This window comes from Tiliqua scincoides, chromosome 7 (assembly GCF_035046505.1).
Source record: "Tiliqua scincoides isolate rTilSci1 chromosome 7, rTilSci1.hap2, whole genome shotgun sequence".
Taxonomy (NCBI): domain Eukaryota; kingdom Metazoa; phylum Chordata; class Lepidosauria; order Squamata; family Scincidae; genus Tiliqua; species Tiliqua scincoides.
Window position 1 is genome coordinate 25,969,659 of NC_089827.1, and position 25,879 is coordinate 25,995,537.

The 25,879-nt window shown below is 41.2% G+C and overlaps 1 protein-coding gene across 3 annotated transcripts in view; it reads right to left on the reverse strand.

Annotated features, from left to right (window-relative positions):
- ORC5 (origin recognition complex subunit 5) overlaps positions 1 to 25,879 on the reverse strand; it is a 106,456-nt gene that overhangs the window by 23,704 nt on the left and 56,873 nt on the right. Inside the window, exon 14 of one of the 3 annotated variants that reach the window (XM_066633856.1) lies at positions 25,212 to 25,280. The exons of the other annotated variants lie outside the window; for them this stretch is intronic. Coding sequence (XP_066489953.1) covers positions 25,257 to 25,280 — 24 coding nt within the window. The 3' untranslated portion in view covers positions 25,212 to 25,256. Of the gene's footprint in view, positions 1 to 25,211; positions 25,281 to 25,879 lie in introns of those variants that run through there. 3 annotated transcript variants of the gene reach the window in all.

Below are 25,879 nucleotides of genomic sequence, written 5' to 3' on the forward strand. Positions count from 1 at the left end.
ATTCCCATTTTCATCCCAATGAAAGCAAGCCATTACCATCACACAAATAGGCACGAAACCTGGCTAGTGCTTCATTTCAATGCATGCTACTCTTCAAACACTATTTATGTAAATCAGTATCTATAATCGCTGACTCGGGAGGGGGGAAGAGACACAGGATGACATAAGTTTTTTTATTGATGCTGGAAGTTATGCAAATATGAGGTGTGCTGCTAACAGTGCCCAGAGAGGTGGTGCTGCCAATCTGCATGACCACACATTAGCTTTCTGGTTAAAATCCAGTAGCACAAGTTCACTGCAAGAACAGGGTATGGCACGGACAGAAGACCTGGAAGACTAGGGAACCGTTCTGTTGTAAAATGCCATGCACGTTAGGGGTGCTATCTAATTAATAGTAACTGATCCAAAGATACAGCTTAAACATTTTGTTTTTTCTTTTGTTGTTTTTTTTTTGGTCTATATTATACATATTAATTTTTTTAAAAAAGCTATCCAGTGACATCTAGTTGAGAGGCATCTACTTGCACAGCTGCCGAGGAACAAAGATGCCTGGGGAAGTCCGCACGCTGGCTTTAAACAGAGTGCCAAAGGCTTGCCCCGTCCCACCACCAATAGGTGCACAGAACGTCATGCGGGGGATGGGGACTGGGCAATTTGTCCTTCACTAGCATGCGTAGCTGGAGGCCTTATCCTGCCCTTTGTGGTAAAGACTGGGAGTCATTAGTGGCATTTCACAGAGCATCTTTTAGGCTGCAAACACCAGCAGCTCTGTAGCAAAATGTATGCCATCTGTGTAATTTTCATTCAAAGCTGATAGCCACTGAGGGTTGGCTCGCATGTTGGTTTCTCAGTGAGGTACCACATTTACAAGAGCTCCTCTGACCCTGTGTAGCCCTTCAACTCAGACAAGCTTGGCAAGCACCCACCATTAGAGAGCCCTCTTCTGAGAGCTCACAATCTAGAAACAGACACCAGGGGGACAACTAATTATTTATTTGCAGGAACAAAATAGATCAGTCAGTGAGAAACCCTTGAGCCCACACAAGCAGAGAAGGTTCTTCTGTAAATAATACAGAAATTAAAACAATAATACACGGTACCTTGCAGAATTTCTTACAGGGCACTAAACAAGTAAATAGTTACACCAAGAAGCACTACAATCGACAGAGGAAAAAGCCATAGGTAGAAGGGAGACATGAAGATTGAAAGTGACAAATACAAACAAAAGCTGTTACACAAAGCTTCTGGCGATAGCTGGGAATAGGGGGAGTGAGCGGCTTAGCCAAATTTCTCACAAAATGGGCTTTAAAGGATTTGAAGGGAGAGAAAAGTGGCACCATTTACACGATCAGGAATAGAGTACTACGCACTAGTCTTAATGACAAGGGAGAATGAGCAGAGATGCAACAGAGAGCAAGAGGTTTTTTGGTAGCTGAGGGTAGTGGAGAAGCAGACAGGGATATAACATACATTGGCATCCTTCAGTCTTGGAAGACTATGGTATCATGCTCTGAAAAGTGGTTCTGGAACAGAGTGTCCTCTCCAGTGCACGAAGCCTGGGTAAAGTAGATATGGAGGACAGACGGTTTCCCATGCAGCAAATCCCCCCTCTCCACATCGCTGAAGTGGTCCAATGGAAAGGCAGAAGCCAATACGGTTGGTTCCAGCGGCGTTGCAGGAGTTGCCAGAACTTGACTGTGTTCAGCCATGAACTGCCTCAGGGACTCTGGCTCTGGATTTTGCCTCGAGGTTGACTCCTGAAGCCTTTTCCATAACTGGATGTAGCCATAAGGCAGTGGAGGTTTGGGATCTGAGTTTTCCTTCTCTCAGATGAGCTACCTTCCCAGGTTGACGAGTCCCATCTACCCGTTGGCTGTTTAGTCGCCTCTTACGACAAGTACATCCAAACTGAGGGCCTATTCTTATCCCCAGCCCCCAGGGATATAACAATGAAGGAGAAAAAACAGGGCAAGGCTATGAGATGAAGGAAAGAAAAGGAGTTTGCATGGATATGGAAGCGGCTGGGAGGCCAGTGAAGCTAGCTGACACGGTCTGGATGATGGGAATGGTCAGTTATTTCAGCAGCAGAATTTTACACACAAATGACAAGAATGAGTTGTGAGGGGGAAAGTCCAAAAGAAGGTTGGTGGATTCGGGGGGGGGGGGATGACTAAGGTATGAACCAGAGTTTTTTTTAAGCAAAGGCAATGGAAAAATTATGCTATGTTGTACAGGGAGCAGTAACGGAACCATGCAACAGACTGGACGCAGAGAACAAAGGTAATGATTTCCAGCCAATTCCAATGGTTATTGGTTGAAACCTGAGAGATGCAAATCTGATTCCTTTCTCATCAACTTCATGGCAATGTTTTCATTTTTTAAAACCCCATACAAACTGATAGTTAAAACCTGCTGTGATTTACAGAAAACACTTTTAAATCTTGCCATTTTTTTTAACTTCTACTGTTGTCTACAAGAATACAAAGCTGTAAACAGGCTGATGTATACACACACTGAGCTTCTAGAGCAGGGGTGCCAAAACCCTGGCCCTAGGGCCACTTGCAGCCCTCGAGGACTCCCAATCCTGCCCACTGAGAGCCCCCAGTCTCCAATGAGCTCTGACTCTCTGGAGACTTGCTGGAGCTTGCATTGGCCTGACACAACTGCTCTCAGCGTGACGGCCAACTGTTCGACCTCTTGTGTGAGCTGTGGAACAAGGGCTCCCTCCACTGCTTGCTGTTTCAAGTCTGTGATGCAGAAGTGGCAGCAAAGGAAAGGCCGGCCTTGCTTTGTGCAAGGCCTTTTATAGGCCATGAGCTACTGCAAGACCTTCATTCATTCATATAGGTTCCATCTCTAATGTATTCATTAATGTAAATTTATTCAAATGTAAATTAACTCTTGTTTCTCAACCCCTAACACAGTGTCAGAGAGATGATGTGGCCCTCTCGCCAAAACGTTTGGACACCCCTGTTCTAGAGGAAAGCCGTCTTTTTGAGACAGGCTTTCTTTATCATTTAGCAGCCCCAGTACACCACAGACAGGAATTTCCACTTTTTTATTCAGCCCTATCCTCAACAGCTATTCTAATGTCGCCTTGCAGGTCAGCTAATCACCTGCCTGCCTCAGCTTCAGCTTTTTCTTGGGTTTGGAAGAAATCCAAATGTGGACATCAAAACAAAAACATAAACAACCTTATCATGGGTAGGGTTTCATGATTCATAAATGTCCACACTGTGTTCTCTTATATTTAATAAGGTGGAGCAGTTATCCCTCTTCATCTCAGCATGGTGTCTTTTCCAGTGGCTGTTGCTGGTGTCTCTTTTTAGTTTGTGAGCTCTTTGGGACAGGGAAACGTTTATTTATCTTTGTAAACTGCTGAGTGAACAACTTTTTGTTGAAAACAGTATACAGGTCCAGCCTTGTTATACACGGAATTTTTAAACACGGATTTGACTGAACACGAATGGCCACTGCAAATGAGTAGGAATGTGCTGATCCCTGGAGAAGGGGAAAATGAACCCCTTTAAAATGCTTTTCTTACTGTTGTAGAGATTTTTATCTCAATATAATGAGAAGGGTCCTTTAAATTAAAGGAAAACAGTCCTTTACAATAGTTAAAAAGAGGGCAGCCAGTTGACAATCCATCAATCATTCTCACTCCAAGCGACCCCCTCCCTTCCCTCTGAACATGTGAAAGAAAGATAATCCTTTCTAAGGGCCTGGAGAGAGACTGATGGTTGGACTGTTGTCTTAATGACTCTATCTTAACATCACAAAGGTCAACAAGGCTGCTTTTAAATCACAGGAGCAAAGGGACTTTGTTTTTTAAATTGATTTGCTATAGTGTGATTTTTGCCATTCACATGAGTTCTGGGAACAGAACCCTCAAATAATGAGACTCAACCTGTATAAAATTCTTAATAATAATGATATTAGAGTCAAGTACTGCTGGCTGTTCAAGCCACTGAAGGCTACTAGAGTGCCGGAATTTGTACCAAGGAGTGTTGGATTCAAATCCCCTTTCAGTCATGAATCTCAATGATTGGGCTTGGCCAAGCTGCTATGTGTCAGCCTAACCCAGTGGTTCTCAAACTATGGGACTAGGACCCACCAGTGGGTCATGACCCAAATTGTGGTGGTTTGTCTGGAACTGACAAGGCAGATTATGCTATGCGCATCAAGAGTTAAACAACCTGCTATTTTGGGGGCGGGGGGAGAGCACTGCAGCCCAATCACCATTATAGCCACATCACTTGGCATTTATAAATCAGGCAGCAGCCTCTAGGGGCCTCTGAAAAGTTTGGCTAACCTATCTCATATTTTCAGAAGATATAATAGGGTAAACCAATGCATTCAGGTCTGAGCAACATGGAGGAAGGGAATGATTAAAATACAATTTTATAAAGGTCTGAAACAAGAATTATCTTCCTCCAAGCTTGGTAGCCTTAATGGCGCTAGTTGTGAAATGTCTCGCCAAATAAATGTCTCATCTCTGATTGAATCTTGCTGAAGTCATACCTATGTCAAATCACATCTTAATGCATTGTTCACAACTTAATATAAAAATACATTTAATGTTACAGCAGTAACTCTGATTTCAATTATTATTTTGCTGTTTTTCCCTTCTCTCTGAAGATGCAAAAAACTGCAAAGAAGAGCTATATAAAGATTAAATCTGTTCCTTAGGTGTTTTTTTAAATTATCTAAAAAATGAAAAATTTACTAGCAAATAGTTTTAAATAACCCTCTTTTCTGTTGGTGGTGTCTCTTTAAAACTCAAGTGTCCAGATTAAATAAAATCTTATTTTTCTTTTCATTTTGTGCCCAAACAAAGCATTTACAGGTGTCTGAAGAATTACTGCCAGGGAATTTATCATATATAGCATTCAAGATTTAAATGTGAATTGGCTGCTGCTCTGCAACACAATCTTTTCAAATGTACGCGCATGTTGACTATTTTATAGTCAGCAAGTATATAAGAATATACAAGCACAGCTGGATTTCAGACCTATAATAAGCCACTAGGCTTAAGTTTCAGTGAATATTCATATGTATCTCTACTTTATTGTTCTATACTTTATATTCTTTGCATGAATTTTGCCATGGGGGAAAAACCCATGCAAATCTGGATTAGAAGAATTAAAGCAGCATCAAGCAATCTTCTGGCTGAACTTGATGGAGGGAAAAGGTTTAGAGATAAGTCTTGCAGGATATCTTTCAAACATGCATTGTATTAATATCACATTTCACTGAAAATACAAGAAAGTTCCTGTATCCATGGGGGATCAATTTTAGGGACTTTTCAAGGATGCTTAAACTGCAGATATAGGGGAACTCTGCCTCCACGGCTCCTGTAACTGCCCCCTCCCCCACGTGCCCATTAATGTTTTTTAGAGCCTCAGCAGTGCAAAATTGTTCTTGCTTTATAGGTTACTATAAGCATTCAAGCCTGAATACTTGAAAAAAGCGAGATCAACCCTAGCAGGAAGCAGTTAGCTTTCTGCTTTCTGTTAGCATTGATCTAGTTTATAAGAAATTGCTATAAGCTTCAAGGATTACAGCTACCTATAAAAGCAAGATCATTTTCATCCCCAGTAAAGTTCTAAACAAAGTTAAAGGGTGAGCGGGGGACCAAGGGATCTGTGGATAACTGGATCCATGAATATGAGGGCCTGCCTGTAAATCCCAATATGGGCCACTTTGCATGTTCTACTGCACCTTGTGACTCTGAGATGCACATCTCCCCTCTACACACAAGAACGTGAAGTAGGGAGGGGGAGGAAGCACTTATGATTGCCTGCTGTTTCTCTGGAATAACCAAAGGTGACTCAAGGTAGGAGGTCACCGTGCAGAAATGGAAAAAGACAACTGGATGATGACATTTTCTCCTCTGTAGATGAACCAATTAGATTGTTGAGGAGTTCATTTCAGGGAATGAAAAACTACATTTTAGGTGTATAATAACTACATACGAAGACTTTGGTGATGTAAGGCAAAGCCTGCAGATATAATTTGGTATCATCCTGGATGGTGCTGAGGAAAAGCTGGTAGGCATGATATGTGCAGATGGTACCAAGTGGGAAATCAAGGGCAGTGCTACCCAAACATACCTCTGTTGCGATGCCCACCCACACTGCAGATGCAGCGCTTGGAACCCAGAAGGTACAATGGTGTGCAACATGATGATGCCATTGCCAGTTATTTCCAGGTTGGAGACCACAGAACAACACTGAAGACAGCAGTAAGAGGCTCAGGGCAGGCAGCATTATAAGAGAGGTTTCCACTTAGCAATGCTCAATTTGGAAGAATTCAAAATCTCAGAACACAGGTGATTTTATATATAAACTAGACAGGCATGAAAAGAGAATTCTTGATCAAGGGGAACAGAGATGGGATCCCCATAAATCATTATGAGATGTCCATGAACCATCTGCAGGCACTAAACGTGAAGTTGTAAATCAGATTTTTTAACGGCTAAGGAAAGCAAACAGATGCCAAAGAACATCCAGTTTTCTGAGGAAAGACAGCAACTATCTAAAACACTATCTCAGACTCAGTGGCCAAGACTGAGCTATGTGTCTTTCCTTCCAAGCTTCTTCCTCCTTGCTTACTCTCTATACCCTTGTCAAAATCAAATTCATCCTATTGAGCAGGCATGCCACTGTGACCTTTTCTTTCATTCCTCCTTTTCCCCTCACAGGAGTTTTTTTATCATCAATTTTAATATCACTTCAATTAATTCAAAAATAGCAACACACATCAAATCCTTGAGTAAAAGATTAAATATCAAATGCATTCTAAACAATCAACAGGAAAAAAAGCCAAAGAAATTATCTTTCACCAGACAGTAACTGTTACCCTGCACATGCCCAATCTCAGAAGCTAAGCAGTGTCAGGCCTGGTTAGTATTTGGATGGGAGACTGCTTGGGAATACCAGGTGCTGTAGGCTTATACCATAGTCTTTCAAGATTGAAGGTTGCCAACAAACCAGACAGAAGTCCTAAACACATTGTATTTGTACAGCATCTATCATAGGACACAACATGAAAACCAATGAATTAAGTTTTAAAAATTTCATATGAGATTTCTAAAATGTACTAAAACTAAAATGTAAAAAAAACTGATTTATTTTAGTTATAGTATGAAATCTCATATGAAATCTTTATGAAATCTCAATTTAATGCAAACGTGTTAAAAGTTTACACTTACAATCTTGATCTAAAACCATGATGCCACTGATTTGATAAACAGTGTTTAAGTCTGTTTTTTATATACAAAAACAGTCTGTTTTATATATATAAAATAATCTGGCATTTGAGGTCAAATATAAAAATAATGTTGTGTCATATTTATAACACAACATATTATAGGCACTGGGGAAAAACAAGCCACCAAAGCTGCTAGGATCCAAAAGATACCATCCTATGTCTCACCAGGGTTATCCACCCTCCAGGGAAAGTACAGGTACGTTCATCTCCGTTCTGAAGATTTCTGAATGTAGAAGTAACTATCCTTCCTTGATTTAAATTCATTGGGGAAACATTGCTCTTACCAGTAGAAACTAATGAACCAATCTTATCTGAACAGTTCTAGGCATTCCACACCTTCTGCAGCGTCTCTCCATATGTACAGATAGCCAAATAGAAATCTACCAGTTTCACCACTCCATTGCATTTTTGAGCAGATAGAACTCTGTAGTACAAAAGGCTTGTTGATTTCTTGACCAAAGGTTTTGGATTATAGTCCTAAATCATATTACTCTACTTAATGGAAAACCAATAGGTTTTAATTGTTGCAGCAATCATTAACATTGTTCAGGAAATATATGGCTTACAATATGAGAAACTTGTTTTTAAATTGATTATTTCAATTGCCTTGAGTTAAAATCAATCCACAGTGGTTATCCAAGTCTATCATAGGGCAGAAGTGATCTTTTATTTCTTTTTATGATCAGATTAGAATTGCTCTGAAGAGATTTATCTGAGGACAAGGTTAACAGAATTACCTGGGCTACTGCCACTTATGTATTTGTGCACCAAAGATCAGAGTGGATTTTATGGAGCATAAAATCATTTTGAGGTTGTGGCATTCATTTTACTGATTCTATGGTATGAACTTAGTTTTGAATAAGTTTTCATTAAGTGCTTTTTAAATACTTCTGACCCTCTTACTTTGTTTCACAACTGTAGGTGACATGTTCATCCATTAGAAGAAAAAAATCCACAATCCCTACTTGTTATTTTGTTGTTTTTGTTTTGTCTTGTCAATTTTACATTGAGTTATGCAGTTTAAAAAACTAAACAGTCTTACGCAGACAAATTTTGCTGTTTTAAAGTAATCTCTATTCCAAGTACCACCATTACTTATCACTGTCTGATTGCCTAACACCACAATCTTGGGTATCAAAAACAAAACAGCTCAATGTATTGAAAAGAGAAATGAAAGGAATGATTATTTCAGGAGTGAGGCAAAAGGGTTATCAATCATGAAATACACTGTTTTGATTACGATTACTGTATCAAAGGCAAGAGTTAATGCAGAACAGAGGATCAAGGTTAATGCCTATTCAGAAGAGAATTTACATAAATTAGGCCCTACTACTGAACTGAGAAGTTCATTTTGCCAATTTATGCTATGTGAGATCACAGAAACCAGACACAGAAAATTTATATTTAAGACACCTTCTCTATTTCCCCTCTAGTCATGTTCACAGTATTCAAAACTATGGTCTCCTTTAACCAGAAACATTTAATTGTTCCTAAACATGAACAAAAACAACAAAATGTCATTAAGCCTGGCAAAGTAGATGAAGGCCATGTTCTGTTCTTTTCCTCGACCCCGAGTTTAACCAACTTCTATATCAACTGGGGACACAGACATATGAGACATATTAGACAGCAGAAGACTTTTTATTAAAGGCACCTGCCTTATTTATTTTGAACTAGGTAGCAAGACAAGATCACTAACCATGCAACAGAATAGCATAAACACTGAGGCCATAATAATCGACACTCAGCTGCAAAGGACACATTGTTCAGATGCATGACATCAGAATGGAGCAGGTGCTAAGCTGGCAGGTGGTAGAAAGAAAAAAGCAGCATAATAAATGCTATAAAAAGGACTTCATTGAAGAGGTTGCTGCAGGATGCAATATGCATATTTTCTATCAGGACATTCTTGTTTGTCAACGGACAGCAAGAGAAATCAAAGGGAAAATATGACAAGCTTTCAGAGTTGTTGCCATCCCAATGCTACCCATGCCGCTCCCCCATAACTCTCTTAGGTTTTTAAATCCTGCAAGCTTTTTCTACTGTTAACATTTAAATTGCAAGCTCCTCGGGGCAGGGTCCCATTTGTTTTGCTTGCATTAATCTGTGAAGTGCCATATATACTAATGGGATATCAGTCTCTCTCTCCCCTTTGTTACAAAAAATGACTGTACAAACACTGACAGCTTCAGTCCTTTATTTTTATGGTAAATTATTGGAGATACAAAGTCCAATCCTCTACACTAGCTTTCATAAATTCCCTCTCATTGGCATATCCCAGTTCTTCAGGCCAAGAAACATACAGTTAAATGGCCTTTAAAATAGTTTACTAAGATAAGAATTTGAGTAACAGATACACGGGCAGCCTGATTCAATAGTGGGGCAGCACTAGCAGTCCCTGTGCTGCCCCAGCAATGTAGCAAACATGTCATAAGGTACATTGCGGCAGCCGCCAGATAAACAGCACCAGCTGAGAAGCCTGCACCACTCAGTGCTGCACCTCCACACTGGTGGGAGACATGGAGGAGCTGCAGCAGTAAGTTTCCTGCCAAGTGGCAGGAAGGCAGGGAGCAGTGAAACTTAGTGAGAAAAGGGCGAGTTGGGGGCAGTTCAGACCTGGGAAAGGGCAGGGATGTTGGCAGAGGCTGCTGACAATCCTATACTCCTCCTGAACCACAGAGCTTCTTTCTGGAAAATTACTGATAAGAGAGACTACTGTATATGGATAAGATGGAAGGCTTAAAAATGTATAAGCTTTAAGGAGCATTAAATACAGTTACAGAGGTTATATCTTATTTCCTAAGGGTTATATCATTTAAATCATGTAACAAATGTCTGGATTTTCACTGGCCAGATGAAAATCCCTACGTTGTTCCCTGGGCGTAGTGCAACTCCAAAGAAAAAATGGTTTAGCGTCCATTTTTGTCATAAAGGCCCTTCTCTCTCTCTCCCCCCCCCATATGTAGGACTAATTATTATGAGAATTTGGTGATACTGTAATTTACATTCAATCTAAACCCAATAATTTCCTCACCTGGCACCACAACTGGCTTTAGAAGCCTCCCTTTGAATTCAGGTTTGCCTATCTTATGGGAAATATGAAAGTTTCAGGGTTTATGCATCATGCAAGGATATTGGATGGGCAGGGGATTATAAGTGTAGCCAAAATGTATGGCTCCTACTTGACCTAAGCATGTGACCTAAGCAAGACCAGTTGACTATTTTCTAAAGATACAATGAGTCACCCTTCTAACAGGCCTGGAACGCCTTAACTTTACATGATGTACTACTTTCTTTCACGTTCTACCCAATTTAGAAATGTGCAACTTTTCTAAAATGGCTTCTGTTCTGGTTTAAGCCACAAAATGGCAATGCTGGCCTCAACCACGTATGAGCATATAGTAGGACATGTGGGCAAGCCTATAACATTATCAGTATTACTGCAGATACTCACCTGTAAGGCGAGAAATTTCTACCAATAAATCAAGCATAGATTGAGATCTTGTCTTATCTGCGAGTCACTCAAGCATCAGGGCTGTTCAGGCATGCCTCGGCAGTCAGAAGAAGCTTGGAGGAGCTTTAAAAGTGTCTGTGGAGGGCCTGTGAATCATCTGAGGACCTTTGGAGTGATTGTGGACAGCTTACAAACAGGCAGCTTTGTTTACATTTGTCAGAGATCCGTTGTAGTCTTCTGAGCAGGTTCCTTAATTCCAAACTCAGGAGGGTCTCTTAAATGACCTGTTGTCTGCCAGCAATGAAGCAGGGTCTGGTGCTAAGATAAGCTGCTTATGTTGCTTTCTACTGGTGCTGCATTTGTTCTGGATGGTTTTTAAAACTGCAAATGCTTTTCTGCAGTTTCAAACCTGATTTTTTTTTTTTAAGCAATTCAATGCAATACTCAATTCTGTTGCTTTGGGGAGGGATGGCTCACAGTACTACATAAACACCTCTTCAAAACAGTGGCATGGTTCAGATTCTTTCCTCTCTTTCAATCAGACTCCAGGGCAAGCTGCAGCTCCTCCTCACAAGCACGATTCCCTAAGTTTTAACCTCAAAAATATTTGAGGGTCATGGAACATTCCATGATTTTTGGCTGAAAACCTGCCCTCACCTTATCTGTGAGATCGACTTATCTACAGTGATTTCATCTTTTTCCAGATGTCAGCCCTTTTTTCTTTTGGTCTTCCCCCTCAGGACTGATACGTTAGGCTTGATTTTTACTTGCTCCGAAGTGGTAGTTTTCCCTTATAAATACTAGCTATATTCCCCAAGATGAAACCACAGTATCAAATAATGTTACTACAGTTTTTCATATTAGAATGTTATTAAAAGTAGTTAATAATTTTTGTCAGGCAATTAGATTTTAAAGGGGTCTGTCAAATTCAAAGCACTGCTAGCTACACAGCCAGGAGATACCTCTCTGACATGGTAGAGCAGAAGTACAGACAAACAAAGACTTACACCCATAAACTCTGGAGTTTTATCAAAATAATATATGCAACTGAATACGTTACATACTTACATGAGAGCAAAGCTGATTGCATTACATACACCTTCTACCCCCAAACCCAAATAATTGTACATATTCATTTTGCTTTAGCATCATGTCTTATAACAGTAGTTTATCTGTAATGGTGCAGTATATGTTATTCCTATTTAGAATTGCACTGAAAAAAGAATAAATGCTGGTATATGGAATGAATACTATAATCCAAAGATTAACATGCAGAATTATTACTATTAATCTGTTATTAGTGCTCCGTCTGTGGGTAGCAGCAGGGTGACTGAGATTATCTTCCTTCAAATACTTAAGGCTGCCCCATCAGGTGCTGAAGGCAAACATTGTTAAAGCAGGAAGCAGCATTTGCATTCTGTCCATCTGATCAATCAAGCATGGCCTTAAACACACTTAATCTGTTAATTGCACACAAAATGCTGCTATGAATCATCTTGAGTTTACATGTTTAGTTTTTCCTTTTGCTATCTGAAGCAAATGAAATGTCCTTCCCTTACCTGTCATGCATTGGAAGGGTTCAAAGACATCCAACTGAAAGATGTGGTAAAATTGCTGTTCAGAAAGACAGACTGAGCTCTGGTCTCAGAATTCAGCGCAATCAAATGAGACAGGTCAAAACAGCAAGCAGTGGGGCTAGGCCAGAGAGGCTTGCAGTGTTAGAGAAGTATAACGGAAACAGGCAAGAACAAAACAAAGAGTCCACAGGTGCATCTCTGAGCTGCATATGGCACAATCTGTCAATAGCAAGGGAAGTTCTATAGCAAAGAAGCTCAAGATCAGGAGGGTGCACCATGAGAATCTCTATTCTTCATTATAAACAAGATGTACAAACTAAGTACAGGTGGCACCTTGGTATCCATGAAACATCCATTCTTGGACCCCCCCCATGGATAACCCCCCCCCCATGGGATAACCATGGTTATACAGAAAACAATGGATAACTAAATCTGCAGTTTCAGTACCTTTAAACCCTCTGAAGGTGACCGGAGCAGTGTTGTCTCTTCCAGTTTCCGGGGGCGGGGAGGGTGAAACAGGGGCATTTTGAGTTGGGCAGAAGACAGCCGGTGGGAGAACTGGGTCTGGAAGGGAAGTGGGACCAGCCTGGGTGACAAAGGTCCCCTCCTAGTGTTACACTGGGCTCCTTGGACCACATCCACTCCATTGGGGTAGCTGCTGCACAACATGGGGTAAGGGAAAATAAATCCCCTTATTCTGAGTTATGTGGCAGCCACCTCCTACCTTGTGCTGGACTCAGCACAGGCCAGACAGCCCACCTGTTCTAGCACTGGATAGGATAGGGCTGCCCATGGTATAGTGCTGTGGTGTCAAATTCATTTAATCCAGAGGATCAAATAGTATTCATGGCAACTGCTGAGGGTTGGCAGTGACATCATTAGGCAGAAAGTGATGTCATTAAGCTGATGATGGTCAGAAATAAGCACTTAGGAATAATAGGAACTCATTAGTTGCAAATAACAGAAGAGAAAATATTCATATCTTGATCATATACTCCCTCAAGGTCCACTTCCCAGTCTTTCCTCTTCACTTCTTGCCTTCCAGGTGAGACCCTGCCTTTCTTCCTCCTCCACTGCTCCACCTGTCCTTTCCGGTCTCTCTCCATCCCCTCCTTGTCTCCAACAGCCTTTAAGGCTGGAGCTGGCTCTAAGCTGCCATCCATTCCAGTTGATGAGCAGCCAGGGAGCCATCCCTGAGTCCCGCCAGGTGCCTTCCAAGGGTCCCCCCCCCCCCGATAGTTAGCCTCAGCAGTGCAAGGCCCATGAGGCATTGTAGAGATCTGTGGACTGCCAAAAAGGGGGCATCATTTACTAGCTCCAGGGACACACTTCCCTATCATGCTCTCTCCTCACCTACATACTTCAGAAGCGAGTAGTTTCCAGCTTGCTTGCCCATTATTTCAAGAAACAAAATTTCATTTTTGAATGTCAGGAGAGAGGTGGTTGGATGGCAGAGGGCAGCTCTCTCAATTCTGGAAGTCTCACTATGATCAAGAGGCGACCCTGCAAACAAAAATAGTCACAGGCACCCTTGCACAAAAAATCTGAAACAGAATTTCAGCAAGAAAACCATGCACATAACTACAATTAGTATTTAAGGGATATATTTGTTTTAATTTACTTCATTTTCAAGCTTGCTTTACATAGAAGAGTTATTGCACCATTACAGCTTAATTAATCTTTGCTCGACTAACAGATAAACCAGATGTGCTATTATGGTCTTTGTTCTTATCTACAAGGGGATGTGCCAATTATTTATCTCCAAACAATAAGAGTTTGTGTATAACAGTGAGATTAAATCCTGACAAAAAGGGGGAGGAGGGGATAAGTAATGAGCTTCAGCTGGATATGCCTGATGAAAAAACTCTTAGCATAATCCATGGGAAACTTCTCCTGTTCCACTGAAAAGAATGGAAACCAGCTCAGTTCAGTTACCATGCCAAACTTGGGCTAACTTTTGAAATCCAAACCATAGCTTGAGCTTTTGAAGTATGGAGGCAAACTGTAGTTCATTTGCTTTGGTTTTCTGTCATCTCAGCTTTATAAATTCACTTCTGTTTCCAGCAATCTCAGGAAGCCAGAACTGTGGTTTGTCTAACATCATGCCAAACCATAACTGAGCTTCTTTAATTATGGTTTGTTGGGACATCTGAACTGAGAGTGTGATCAGGATCAGACAAGAAGCAAAGCCAAGATTTGTTGGGTTAGAACAGTATTTCCCAATCTGTGGGTCACAACCCAATTTTTGGTGGGCTGCAACCTGTTGAGTCAAGGAAGCTGGCAGGTATTAAGGTGCACGATGGAGAAACTGGAGTCACAAATGCGTGTGGCCCACATCATTGGCCATGTCACATCCTGAACAGATGTGCGGTTTCCTGGTCATGGTGGGCATGCAAACAACCGAAAATTGGGTTGCGACCTACCAATACTGAGACCGAGAACACATCGCATTACGTGGCTTGATGCAGCAAATGTTGCGGGTCGTGTGCCGGCATGACCCAGAATCAGCTTTTGTGTCACACTCCACATTTACCTGCAGCTTCCTGGATTCGGCAGGCCAGAGACCCACCACATATGTAATAAATTCCCTGGCAATATCTACTCAACTTCATGTAAATGACATGAACAAATTTAAGTTTAGTGAGCAGGAAAAATATTGATTCTGCAAAACACCACAAGAAAAGACTTTCACTGGAAATTCTCTCTAGGATACCAAGTACAAGTTGAGACTAATTATTCGTGTGGGTTCCGTTCCAAGCACTCACGTGGATTTAAAAAAACTATAGCAAATCAATTTAGAAAACAAAGTTTCTTTGCTCCAGTGATTGAAAAACAACCTTGCTGACCTTTGACTCTAAGATAAGAGTCATTAAGAAGACAATCCATCAGCACTTCACTCAGCCCCTCCCTTCACCAATGCAAAATGATCACCTTTCTTTCACATGCTGGGGAAAGTGAGGGGTCCGAAGGAGAGAGAAGGATTGATGGATTATTAATCTTCTGCCCTCTCTCTCTCTCTCTCTCTCTCTCTCTCTCTCTCTCTCTCATTAAGGAGGCTGTTGTTAAAGGACTGTTCAGTTTTTAAAACTGATTTTAAAGGGATGCATTTTTCCCTTTCTCCAGGGATCGGCACATTCTTTCTCATTTGCAGGGGGCCATTCGTGTTGAGTCAAATCCATGTATAAAACATCTGTGTATAAATAGGCTGGACCTGTAGTAACAATATCAATATTCAGTTGAGAACTTGAATTTGAAAATCCATGCACAAGGGCAGGAATGGATTTTTTTCCATTCAGTTCTTCAGCACCAGCATATGCAGGGCTAAACACTTCACATTTTCGGGAACTGTGAAAACTATGCACCAAGTATTTTTAAAGCACTGCTTTTTTCCAGATCCTAACTAACAGGCTGTGATATACAAATTGTCAGGTAGCAAAGTGGGTCATATTCACCAAAATTGTTGAAGAGTCCACCATACAACAGAGTCAGATGTTTCTTGATAATTTAAAATGTTAACTTATGCTCTGAAATTTCTTAGGTAATGAATCTTTAGTCCATGTTAAATTTATATATGCCTCTTTTTTTTTTTCTTCAAAACCAAGGTTTAAGTACTAGTAGGGGTAGGGAGAAGAGGAGAGATCTCAAATAAGAATGAGCTGAAAAATAGATACAAGATGCCAAGACCAACGAACTGAACAGAAGTACAATAATCTTGTTAAATTTTGTTCACTTTATATGCAAAACATGAGAGAAAACTCTGCTTCCAGTTCACATGGAAAAAAGTTTTAATTCAATTAAAATGAGTATGACTTATTAGTGATCGCTTCCTATCACTTTCAATTTACAAAAACCCCACCCCACTTTAATAGGAAATATGGTGTTTTTCACTCTCTCTCTTCTTGAGTTTTTCTTGTTTTGTTCACACTGATGGCAAGACTTGACATTGTTCTATCAGTAAATGTGCTATAAAAAGTACAGCCTGCTTATTTTCTTTAGTGCAACAGCAGGTTCTCTCAAAGTGCCACATTTCATGCTGAAGTGCTAACCAAAGCTACCATGCTGTGCTTTCTACACTTTTCCCACTTCAACTTGAAAGTTCTTGCCATATTTGTCACAAGTGAATTTTTTTTAGAAATAACAAGAAAATTGGGGGTTTTAAAAAATTTCTTTTCATCATTCAGGTCTTTTTCTAAAGTACAATATATTTTGACTGAATAAGTTGGCACTAACTCATTCTGTCCAATGTCAGATATGAATTTTAGGAGTAGCAACCAAAGACACAAAGATTTGAATGAAATACTCTTGTTTAAAAAATGCAACACAAAAACAAGATCCTGAACAGCACTTATACAATTCAGAAATCTCATCTATTTCAATAGTTAATTATTACTAATGAGAGTAGCCAACTATACTGGCATGTCTGAAGTTCCAGAAACACATACATGGAGAACTGCTTTGCTCTATACTCTTCTGAGGAGTCACTGGAGACAGGCTATTTCTCTTGACAACCACAACTGTACACAATTCATTGGAAGCTACTCTTGTGCAAGTGCCACTAATGTTATGGAAGCTCATTCTTGCCCTTGTATAGATCGCATTCATCTAAGGAATACGACTGGAACCAATTTGGGGTCTGATTTGCTACAACAGTGAGAGGCAAGAGTTATAATTGCAACACAGTCTGGGACAAGAATCTAACTACCAAGCTGCATTTCAGTTGACCTATTCCTTTCAAGTCTATGCAGATGATACTACAGACCGTCCTAGGGAGAAGTGGGTTAGAAAATTCCAAACCTTATTTTGGAAACAACTAAATTTATTTAGATTCATCAAGCCCTTTTGCTTGAAAAAATATTTCTGCATTTCTGTTGAGTACATGAGACCTCTCTCTCTCTCTCTCTCTCTCTCTCTCTCTCTCTCTCTCTCTCTCTCTCTCTCTCTCATTGTGTTTAATCACCACATAAACTTTAGGCAATAATTAAGAACATAATAACTGGAGTTGCCAGGTTCAATCCATTTGAAGCAGAGGAGAAAAATCACAACGGGATAATCTGTCACATTGTTTGGGCTTTTGAAGAAGGGACATTTTGGTTGTTATTCAAGCTTAGTCCCTTTGGCTCTCTCCAGCTGGAAGCATGGCAAAAATACTGCTCATTATTTTGACTGAGTCACATCAGATTAGCATTCAGCATATCAGTCTAAGTGAAACAGCTGTAAATATGAAATGTATTTTTAATCAAATCAAAAGCTTAAGTTATACCTCATGGCCAAGAGATGGAAGTCCAACACTTTGCTTCACTGAAAAACCCCTTGACAAAAATGACTAAGCAATCAGTCCCAGACAGTGCCGTTTCAATAATTACAGGGTATCCTCAACTTCATGACTAAGGTTGGTGGTAACCCCATGGAAACTCAGCTGCTGGTGCCCAGTGCTTCCAACAAAATTAATCTGAGATTCACCAACATACACACAAGCCAACACTGAAATGTACAACTTGTTAAGTAGTTGGACACCACAAAAAACAACCAGAAAATGTCTAAAAAAAGACACTACAGAAATGTTAGTAACTTTATTCAGCAAGTTAATGGAGGGAAAAAGTAAAACCACAATTTCTTCTGTAGTAAGGCAGGCCAAAATGCCTGTGCTTCCCAAAGGATAATGCCTTGTTCTTATTAAAAAACATAAGAAAGACAACTTGCTACCTGGAATTGACAACTATGACCCCATGAAGTGGGTCAAAGCAGTTCCTGGTAGATTGTCTCCTCTCTCCAAAGCAACAGTCACTTTAGTGTAGCATACACTTGAATATGGAGATCAAGCTACAAACCTCCACAAAGGATGGCTTTGTGCCCACCACTATTTCTTACACTAACCTCTCTCACAGGGTTATTCTGACAATAAAATGGAAAAGTCTCATGGAAGTCACTATAAGCTCCTTCAGGAAGGTTGATATGCAAACACAAAGTCATCATTTTATGCTTAACTCCACTAGATAGTCACACACTTGACCACTTCCAAGGTCATCTTTCTCTGCATGTGTCATTAAACCCTTTTGCTGCTTTTAAAAAGTTGTCTAGGTAAATTGCACCATATGTATCATTTTTGCACCAGACTCTGGTTGAACATGTTCAACAGCACTATAGGCTACAGTCCTTGGGTTTTGGGGAAAATAAACAGAAAAACTCTACCTCTTAAACATCAGCAAAGCATAGCACATAATAAAAACTTTGCCGACTGTTTCTCCTGTCCACCTACCTCCAGAATGCAGTAATAATTAAATGCTTGCATACAAACATCTGTTTTCCAGTTAACATCAAGAAATGTTATCTCTTTGTAGAAAACAAACTGAATGAAACAAACAAACTCAAAACAGCTACACAAAATGTATTCACCTTTCCATTTCCATTCACAAGTTTCCTTTTAATCAATTGTATGGATTCATTCAAAAATGATAACACTTAGAGCAGCCATTTTCAACCTTTTTCAGCTTACGGCACACTGACAAGGCACTAAAGTTGTCAAGGCACACTACTAGTTTTTAATTACATTATTATGTTACAATTAATTTAATTAATATAATTAAGGGCACAATCCTAACCAGGTCTACTCAGAAGTAAGTCCTATTTTGTTCAATGGGGCTTACTCTCAGGAAAGTGTGGTTAGGATTGCAGCCTTAGATCATTACATGACAATGAAATAAATTCCCAAGAAGCTTGGAGAGGGAGGTGTATGTGGTTTCTGGAAAGGTTTTGAAGCAGGTCTGTTCAAACTGTTATCAATTGATATGCTCTGATATGCCAGGAGGTGTTGGCAAAGAGAGATGAGACTGAGCATACTGGAGGGACAGTGAGGAGATGCGGCTGAAACAAGTGCAGGATTCACTGGGCTGGGGGAGAAGGGGAGAGAGAGAGAATGAATGGGAAGCAACTGGTTTTGAACTTTGGAAAGTGGGGAAGAGGGAGGGGTGGGGAGGGGCAGTCAGAGGGGTTAACTGCAATTATGATGGGGGATGTGCGTGCAGGAGGGAAGGAGGTGGGGGGGAAGAAAAGCATCACTTGCCTGCTCATTTATTCAAGGCAGAGTACGACCAACCAAGCCTCTGTACGTCTACTCAGAAGTAAGCCCCATTATAGTCAATGGGGCTTACTCCTAAGTAAGTGTGGATAGGATTGTGGCACAGCGCCCTTCCTGCCAAAGCCTTGCCAGGGGAGGCAACACAGGGAGGATCACTTTGGGACATTGTAGGCAAGGGTCTCTCCAGGATCCTTGCCAGCCAGCTGCTTCTGGCTCCTACCTGCTTCCACCTTCAGGCTCGCTGCTCACCCTCACTCCCTCAACGTTCCACCCGCTGGGAGCTCTTCCAGGCTTCTCTAGCTGCCTGGCTGGCTGCCCAATCAGCACAGGGGGCAGGTACCAGCAAGAGCAGGAGCATCCAAGCCCCTCTGCAGCTGCCCCTTTTTCTCCTGCTGCCACGCGAGGCTCCGCTTCTCCTGCATGAGCAGCTGCTGCTGCTGCTGCTGCCTGACTCCTTGGCCCCGTAGCACACCCGAGGCAGCCTCACAGCACACTAGTGTGCCGTGGCACAGCGGTTGAAAACTGCTGACTTAGAGCAACAGGAGAAATGTTGGACAGTTTACAGAAAACATAACTTGAAGGACAAAACAGCATGTTAACTTGCAACAAACAGATAAATCTTTAGTGACATCTGAACCTGCTAGAGCAGAGATTTTCTGTCATGGAACTGGGAACAAAAACTTTCCACTGAGGGAAAGAAGCAGATAAGTCGGAGGAGGAGACTGAGGGCCCAGTCCTTTCCAATTTTCCAACACCGATGCAGCTGCAATGCAGCCCTGAGATTACGGAACAAACATTCTCTTACCTTGAGGAGGCCTCGGTGAATGACCCCCCACTGCAGGATGCAGCACACATCCTATTGGCATGGCTGCATCAGTGCTAGAAAAGTTGGATAGGATTGGGCCCTGAGTCAGTGAAGGGAATATCTGCAAAACAAATCTCGGAAGCCACCAGTACAGAACCTCCTATATAGGAGTTACCTTCACGGTTGGATTTTGTATTCCCCTCAAAGACAGAGGACACTATTCTAAAATCTTCTTCAGACATCAAAGACTCCTCCAAGAAGGATGCAAGAGAACCATATTCCTGCCTGAGTAATCTGAGTCAATGATTGCAGAATCAGACAATGGCTCTTTAACCCATGGCAGACTTCTAAGGGAAGGCACAAAGTTAGCCATCTTACATGCCCCAGCAGGTGCTTAAACTCTCAGTTGCTTCATATCTTTGCTGGAACAACAGCTAAGCATACCTTACTTGCTGGACTCAGGCTAAACTTGGAGCTGTCCATGGTCCTGACCTCCTGCACGTTCTTGTACTCCTGCTTTCTTGGTAAGTTATTAATAAGCCTGGCTCCCTGGACTACACCTACTGCAGTCTGAACTTCCTGTACTACCAACATGCCTATATATAGACATGCCAGAATAGCCAGGCCAGAATATTTTCAAACTTTCTATCCGTGAGAGAAACATTTCCACATCAATTTGTCATCTGAAGAGCTCCAGTGCATCCACCATGAAACCCTAAGTTACACAGGCCACTGCAATCTAGAACACATTCCACACACAGTTCATGATGATAACTGGAAAAGTCCTTTGACCCTCATCACCACCAAGATAACTAAGTGTGTTCCCTAACAACAAGTAAAAAAAAACAAAACCTGCAGACACAGGTCACAAAAGAAGATTGTTAATGGTGGACAAGTTATTTTCAGGGAAACTTGTTCACTATTACCAAACTCCTTATTGAGAAACAAGATTCTTAAAAATCCAATAAGATTGTTAAAAACACAGGCTGAAAACACTGTGCTGGAGTACTAACAGTATAATTCTATAACTTGCTGCACAGAAGCATGAAGCGTATAGAACAGGAGTGTCAAACATAAGGCCCGGGGGCCAGATACGGCCTGCGGAAGCTTTTTATCCAGCCCTCAGGCTCTCATCTGCTGAGCAGTGCTGAGGTGTTACTTCTGAAAGGCAGCCCACATGAAAATTGGGCTCTCCCATATCTTCAAATATGATAAAGATTCACTTTTTTTCTCTTCTGTCATTTGCAGCTAATGAGTTCTTATGTGAGAAAAAGTGCTTATTTTTTGTTATGATCTGCTTAATGACATCATTTCCTACCTAATGACATCACTTCTGGCCCTCAGCAGGTATCATGAAAGCTATTTGGCTCTCGGTATGAAACGAATTTGACACCGCTGGTATAGAAGATAGTGGGGAGTTCTGTTTCTCCTGATTCATGACAGGACGCTGCTGAAATTGTTTCAGAAAAAGTCCTTTCTTAACACAGATGAAGACAGATCAGCCTGAACATCTATTAACTCCAATCCTAAATGCACATGGAATTTATACTGCACTACTTTCTTGAGAGCCAGAGCCATAGAATTTGGTGCATAGGTAGCCCAAGGCACTAATTTCCACATCAGACATATCTGTCTCTCCTCAGCAAGACAGAATATCCCAAAATACTTTAGGAATTTGGTACCTACACAGCCAGGAGTTCACTAAAGCACTCTCCAGTGAAAAGCAAGCAAGAATTTAAAATAAAGTATATTTCAAGACAACCTGATTTTCACAGCATAATGAGATGGTCATGGAAGGTGTAGTTCTAGTTGGTTCTTTCTCAGGTACTTGGTCATCCCTGTTACCTATGGTGTTATGGATTGGGAAAGGACTAATTACAGGTAAGCTCTGTGGCCTGTCTGCTATTCTGGAAGCAACCAATTTGGTCTCTGCTAATATGACTGCTCTCTTGTCAGAACTTGAAACTGCTCTCTGCCCATTCACAACTCAATTGCATTAATAACCTGGAGAGGTTTGCTGCCTCCTGCTCTCTTAGAAGCTGTACCTAGCAAAACAGTTGGGGTTGAGTTGGGCTGGCATCAATGGTAATCCTACATCACATCAGACAGTGTTTATCAGACATCTGGCCAGGCTGGTTTGTCCACAAAGTTACTGGAGGGCCTCTGGCACAGGTTCCAACACTCCTTAAAAATCAGACACATTTTTACACTTTTCCTTTTACAATGAGAATGAGAACTCATTGTATACTCCCAAGCCACTCAGAATTCTGAGATTTGGCACATAAGCCCAAAACATGGTGATTATTTAAAAAATATGAAAATGGGACATTTTTGCACCTAACACCCAGACCTTGGGGCAGTATTCCAGTACAGGTCAAGCCAAATGGGACAGAATGTTGGGATCTGAGAGTTCCATTACTACTTCAGCTGTGACTTGGGCAAGAGGGGGGACTTCTAGTAACAGTGAAAAATACTAATCTAAGCTTGCAGAATATCAGCTTCATTCACTTGCACTGGTATACAAGAAGTACGTATATATGTGCAGTATAAATATGACCACAGATATGACCAGGATGTATCCATTTCTGTAAATCATCATCAAGATTACAGACAGAGGTCGAAAGGAGATGAAAAATTTAATAGACTGATTTTTTAAAATGCACATTATATGTTAAATTGCACATCAATTTTACTGAAAAATCTGTGAAACACATTTTAGTAATCACAGAGGTCTAATATATACAAGAGGGATAAATTCAAGTTTTCACCTTCCAAACAATGTCCATTTATTGAAGCCTGGAGAAAAGAGTAAGAGTGGCCTGAAGATTTAATTAAAACACTTCAGCAAAACTTAAAATGAACAAAGAATCAAAAACTTGCTAGTCTCATTATCATTCCACTAGCAAAGAAATGCCCAAGCAGATAAAGGCTAATGAACAGCATTTTCATACAGAAATTCGGGGAGCCAGACGCGAGCACCTGAAGGGCTCCTCGGGTCAGGGAAAGTGAGTGGGGCGATCACGCTCCACCTTTGCAAAACGGTAAGGCGCTTGCGCCTGGCTTCCCACACCCAGGAACGGCTGAGGATGCACCCCAGTCCCTGCAGCCCGGTCAAAAGGGGAAGTGGGGCAATCGCGCTCTGCTTCCGGTTTAGCGGAAGGCTCCCCGCACCCCCAGGGGGCTGCAGGGGGCTTGGGCAAGTGCACCAAGCCCCTGCAATCCCCCTGAGCGGCATGATCCTGGGGATCACGCCACCGCCTCCCCCCCGCCCCTGCAAAGACTAACTGCGGGATTCAAACTCCCTGCGAGTTTGAAAACCACAGCTTTACTCAATTCATATTTACTTTCTTCTCTCAGAATAGGGAGGCCGGGACAGAAGGAGAACTGTTTAGCTCTGAGGACACTGCTTTGGAAGCGAGGAGGCACTATACAAATATGAAGTCACTGCTTGGCCACTAATAACTCTGTGCCTACAGAGTCCTCCCTTCTGGAAGGATCCAAGAGAGCTGAAGTACAAACAGACAAGTGGAGAATGAACCTCACTCCTTCAAAGAAGTTCAGTGGCAGAGGAAGAGGCAAGATTGGCAAAATAAAAGGTCTGTGCACGCACCATTTTCCTATTCTGCACTTGTCTCCCTCTTCTTTCCACTTTGGAATAGGAAGGATGGTGAAGGAAGGAAGGAGGCAAGGCCTCCTTTTTCTTCTGCACGTTTGTCACTTGATCTATCTCTTTGGAGGACAAATGTGCAGAAGAAAAAGGAGGCCTTGCCTCCTTCCTTCCTTCTCTTGCCACCATCCTTCCCATTCCAAAGTGGAAAGAAGAGGGAGAACAAATTGGAATCACACCTCCTTCACGTATTGCCACATAGGAGTCACTTCTCGGTAGTGTTTTCCCATAGGATTTATATATTTAAAAGATTTATATAGCACTTTTCTTAAACCTCAAAGCGGTGTACAGAAGAACAAAAACAATTAGAAACATAAAAATATAATTGGATAAAAACAATTAAAAACTATACAGGTATAGGCAAAATTCCATAATCTTGAACCTGGGACAGAATAATAATAATATAATAATATACAGTATTTATATACCGCCTTTCTTGGTCTTTATTCAAGACTTTATTCAAGGCGGTTTACATAGGCAGGCATATTAAATCCAAGTCAGCTTCAGTGGTGGTCTTTATGAGCAGTTATTTAAAAACAAACTGTACTGTGCTACCTTGGCATTTCTTGAGTCCAACATTTGCCCTTTTTTAAAAAAAGAAATGAAAACACAAGATTTTAATCTGCTTCAAATATGCCTTGAATGAGAATTTATCTAAAATGGAATGTAAGGAAGACACCCTTTGACAATGCTACCATCTAGTGTATATTTTGAAATAGAACAGTAGCATTTCAATAATGTCAATCCTAACACAAGCCATTGAGAGCTGGAAAGAAAAACTACATCCATAATCAATCATCGGGGGGCACACTAAAAGTTGCAGTAACCCACCCTCCACTCTCAAAATCTTGAAAACCTACTCGGTAAGGCTTGTCTCCTGTGCATTAGGAAGACACTTGCTAAAATAAAAGCAATCAGTGTTTGGAGTGGAATGCTATGGTATTTTAACACTAGACCTTGTCCCATTAGAGAAGCCTACTAATATTAATGCAGCCATCAATTTGTCCAGTTCCTATCAAATCACAGAACTCTAATCATCTTCTGCAGGACCAGACTGTACAGTTAATCAAATCACCAGCAATATTTCAGGATCACTGAAATAACTACTGTCTGAATCACACAAATTCGTATTCAGCTTAATTTCATTTAGAAAGCAAGGTTTCTATCGTCCAAATTCTATCCAAAGGAATGCTAACTCTTTTTTCTTAATTGGCATGAGGGGAGGGCCCCTAACGAATAGTCACACATGCACATACATCACTCAATGAAATGGATACACTGTCTTCAATACTCCGTTAGAAATCTCAGCTTCATCATTTGTATTTCCCCCCTCCATTAGCCTCCAGATTTACCAACCTTTAAGAGTTGCATTCTCAGAGACATTTAAGAAAAACAGGAAAAGCCCTTCATCTTGGCTTCAGTGTGCTGTCCTGTACAAATTTAAGATGGGAAGAACCAATATGCATGCTGAACAGGAAACTGAAGTTCTGACAAACAGCTCAACAGCATCAATCTTGCTCTACAGAACACAGAGGTTTTAAACTTCCCTTTTGATCTTTTCAGAGGATTTTAGATACAGGTAGGTGAAGTCTGAAAGGGACTATAACTGAATGATGGCGGACACAGCTGACACCAGAAATCAGCCAAGCCAAGATAGTTCCAGGGTCTAGAACTTTCTTTAAGAGGAGCACTAAATGATAGCCATTGGCACAATTTTACATCTCTAGGTTTATGTTCTGCCCAGGCCTGGCAACATGAGCATGTTGCTTGCCACTCCCCAAGGTTTCTGTGGCAGTACAGAACATGACTCATTCCTTCACATACTCCTTCACCACCTTTACCAGTTATGCTTTCACTTCCGCCTTATAGTAAGGAGACATTCTTGGGCAGAGTTGTACAAGAAGCCCCCCAAAACTTTAATATATGCTTTGAATGCAGAAGGTGCCAGGTTCAATACTTGGCAACTCAAGTAGCAGGTCTGAGAAGGAACGCTGACTGAGGGTTGTCATAGTAGACAGCATCGGTTTAC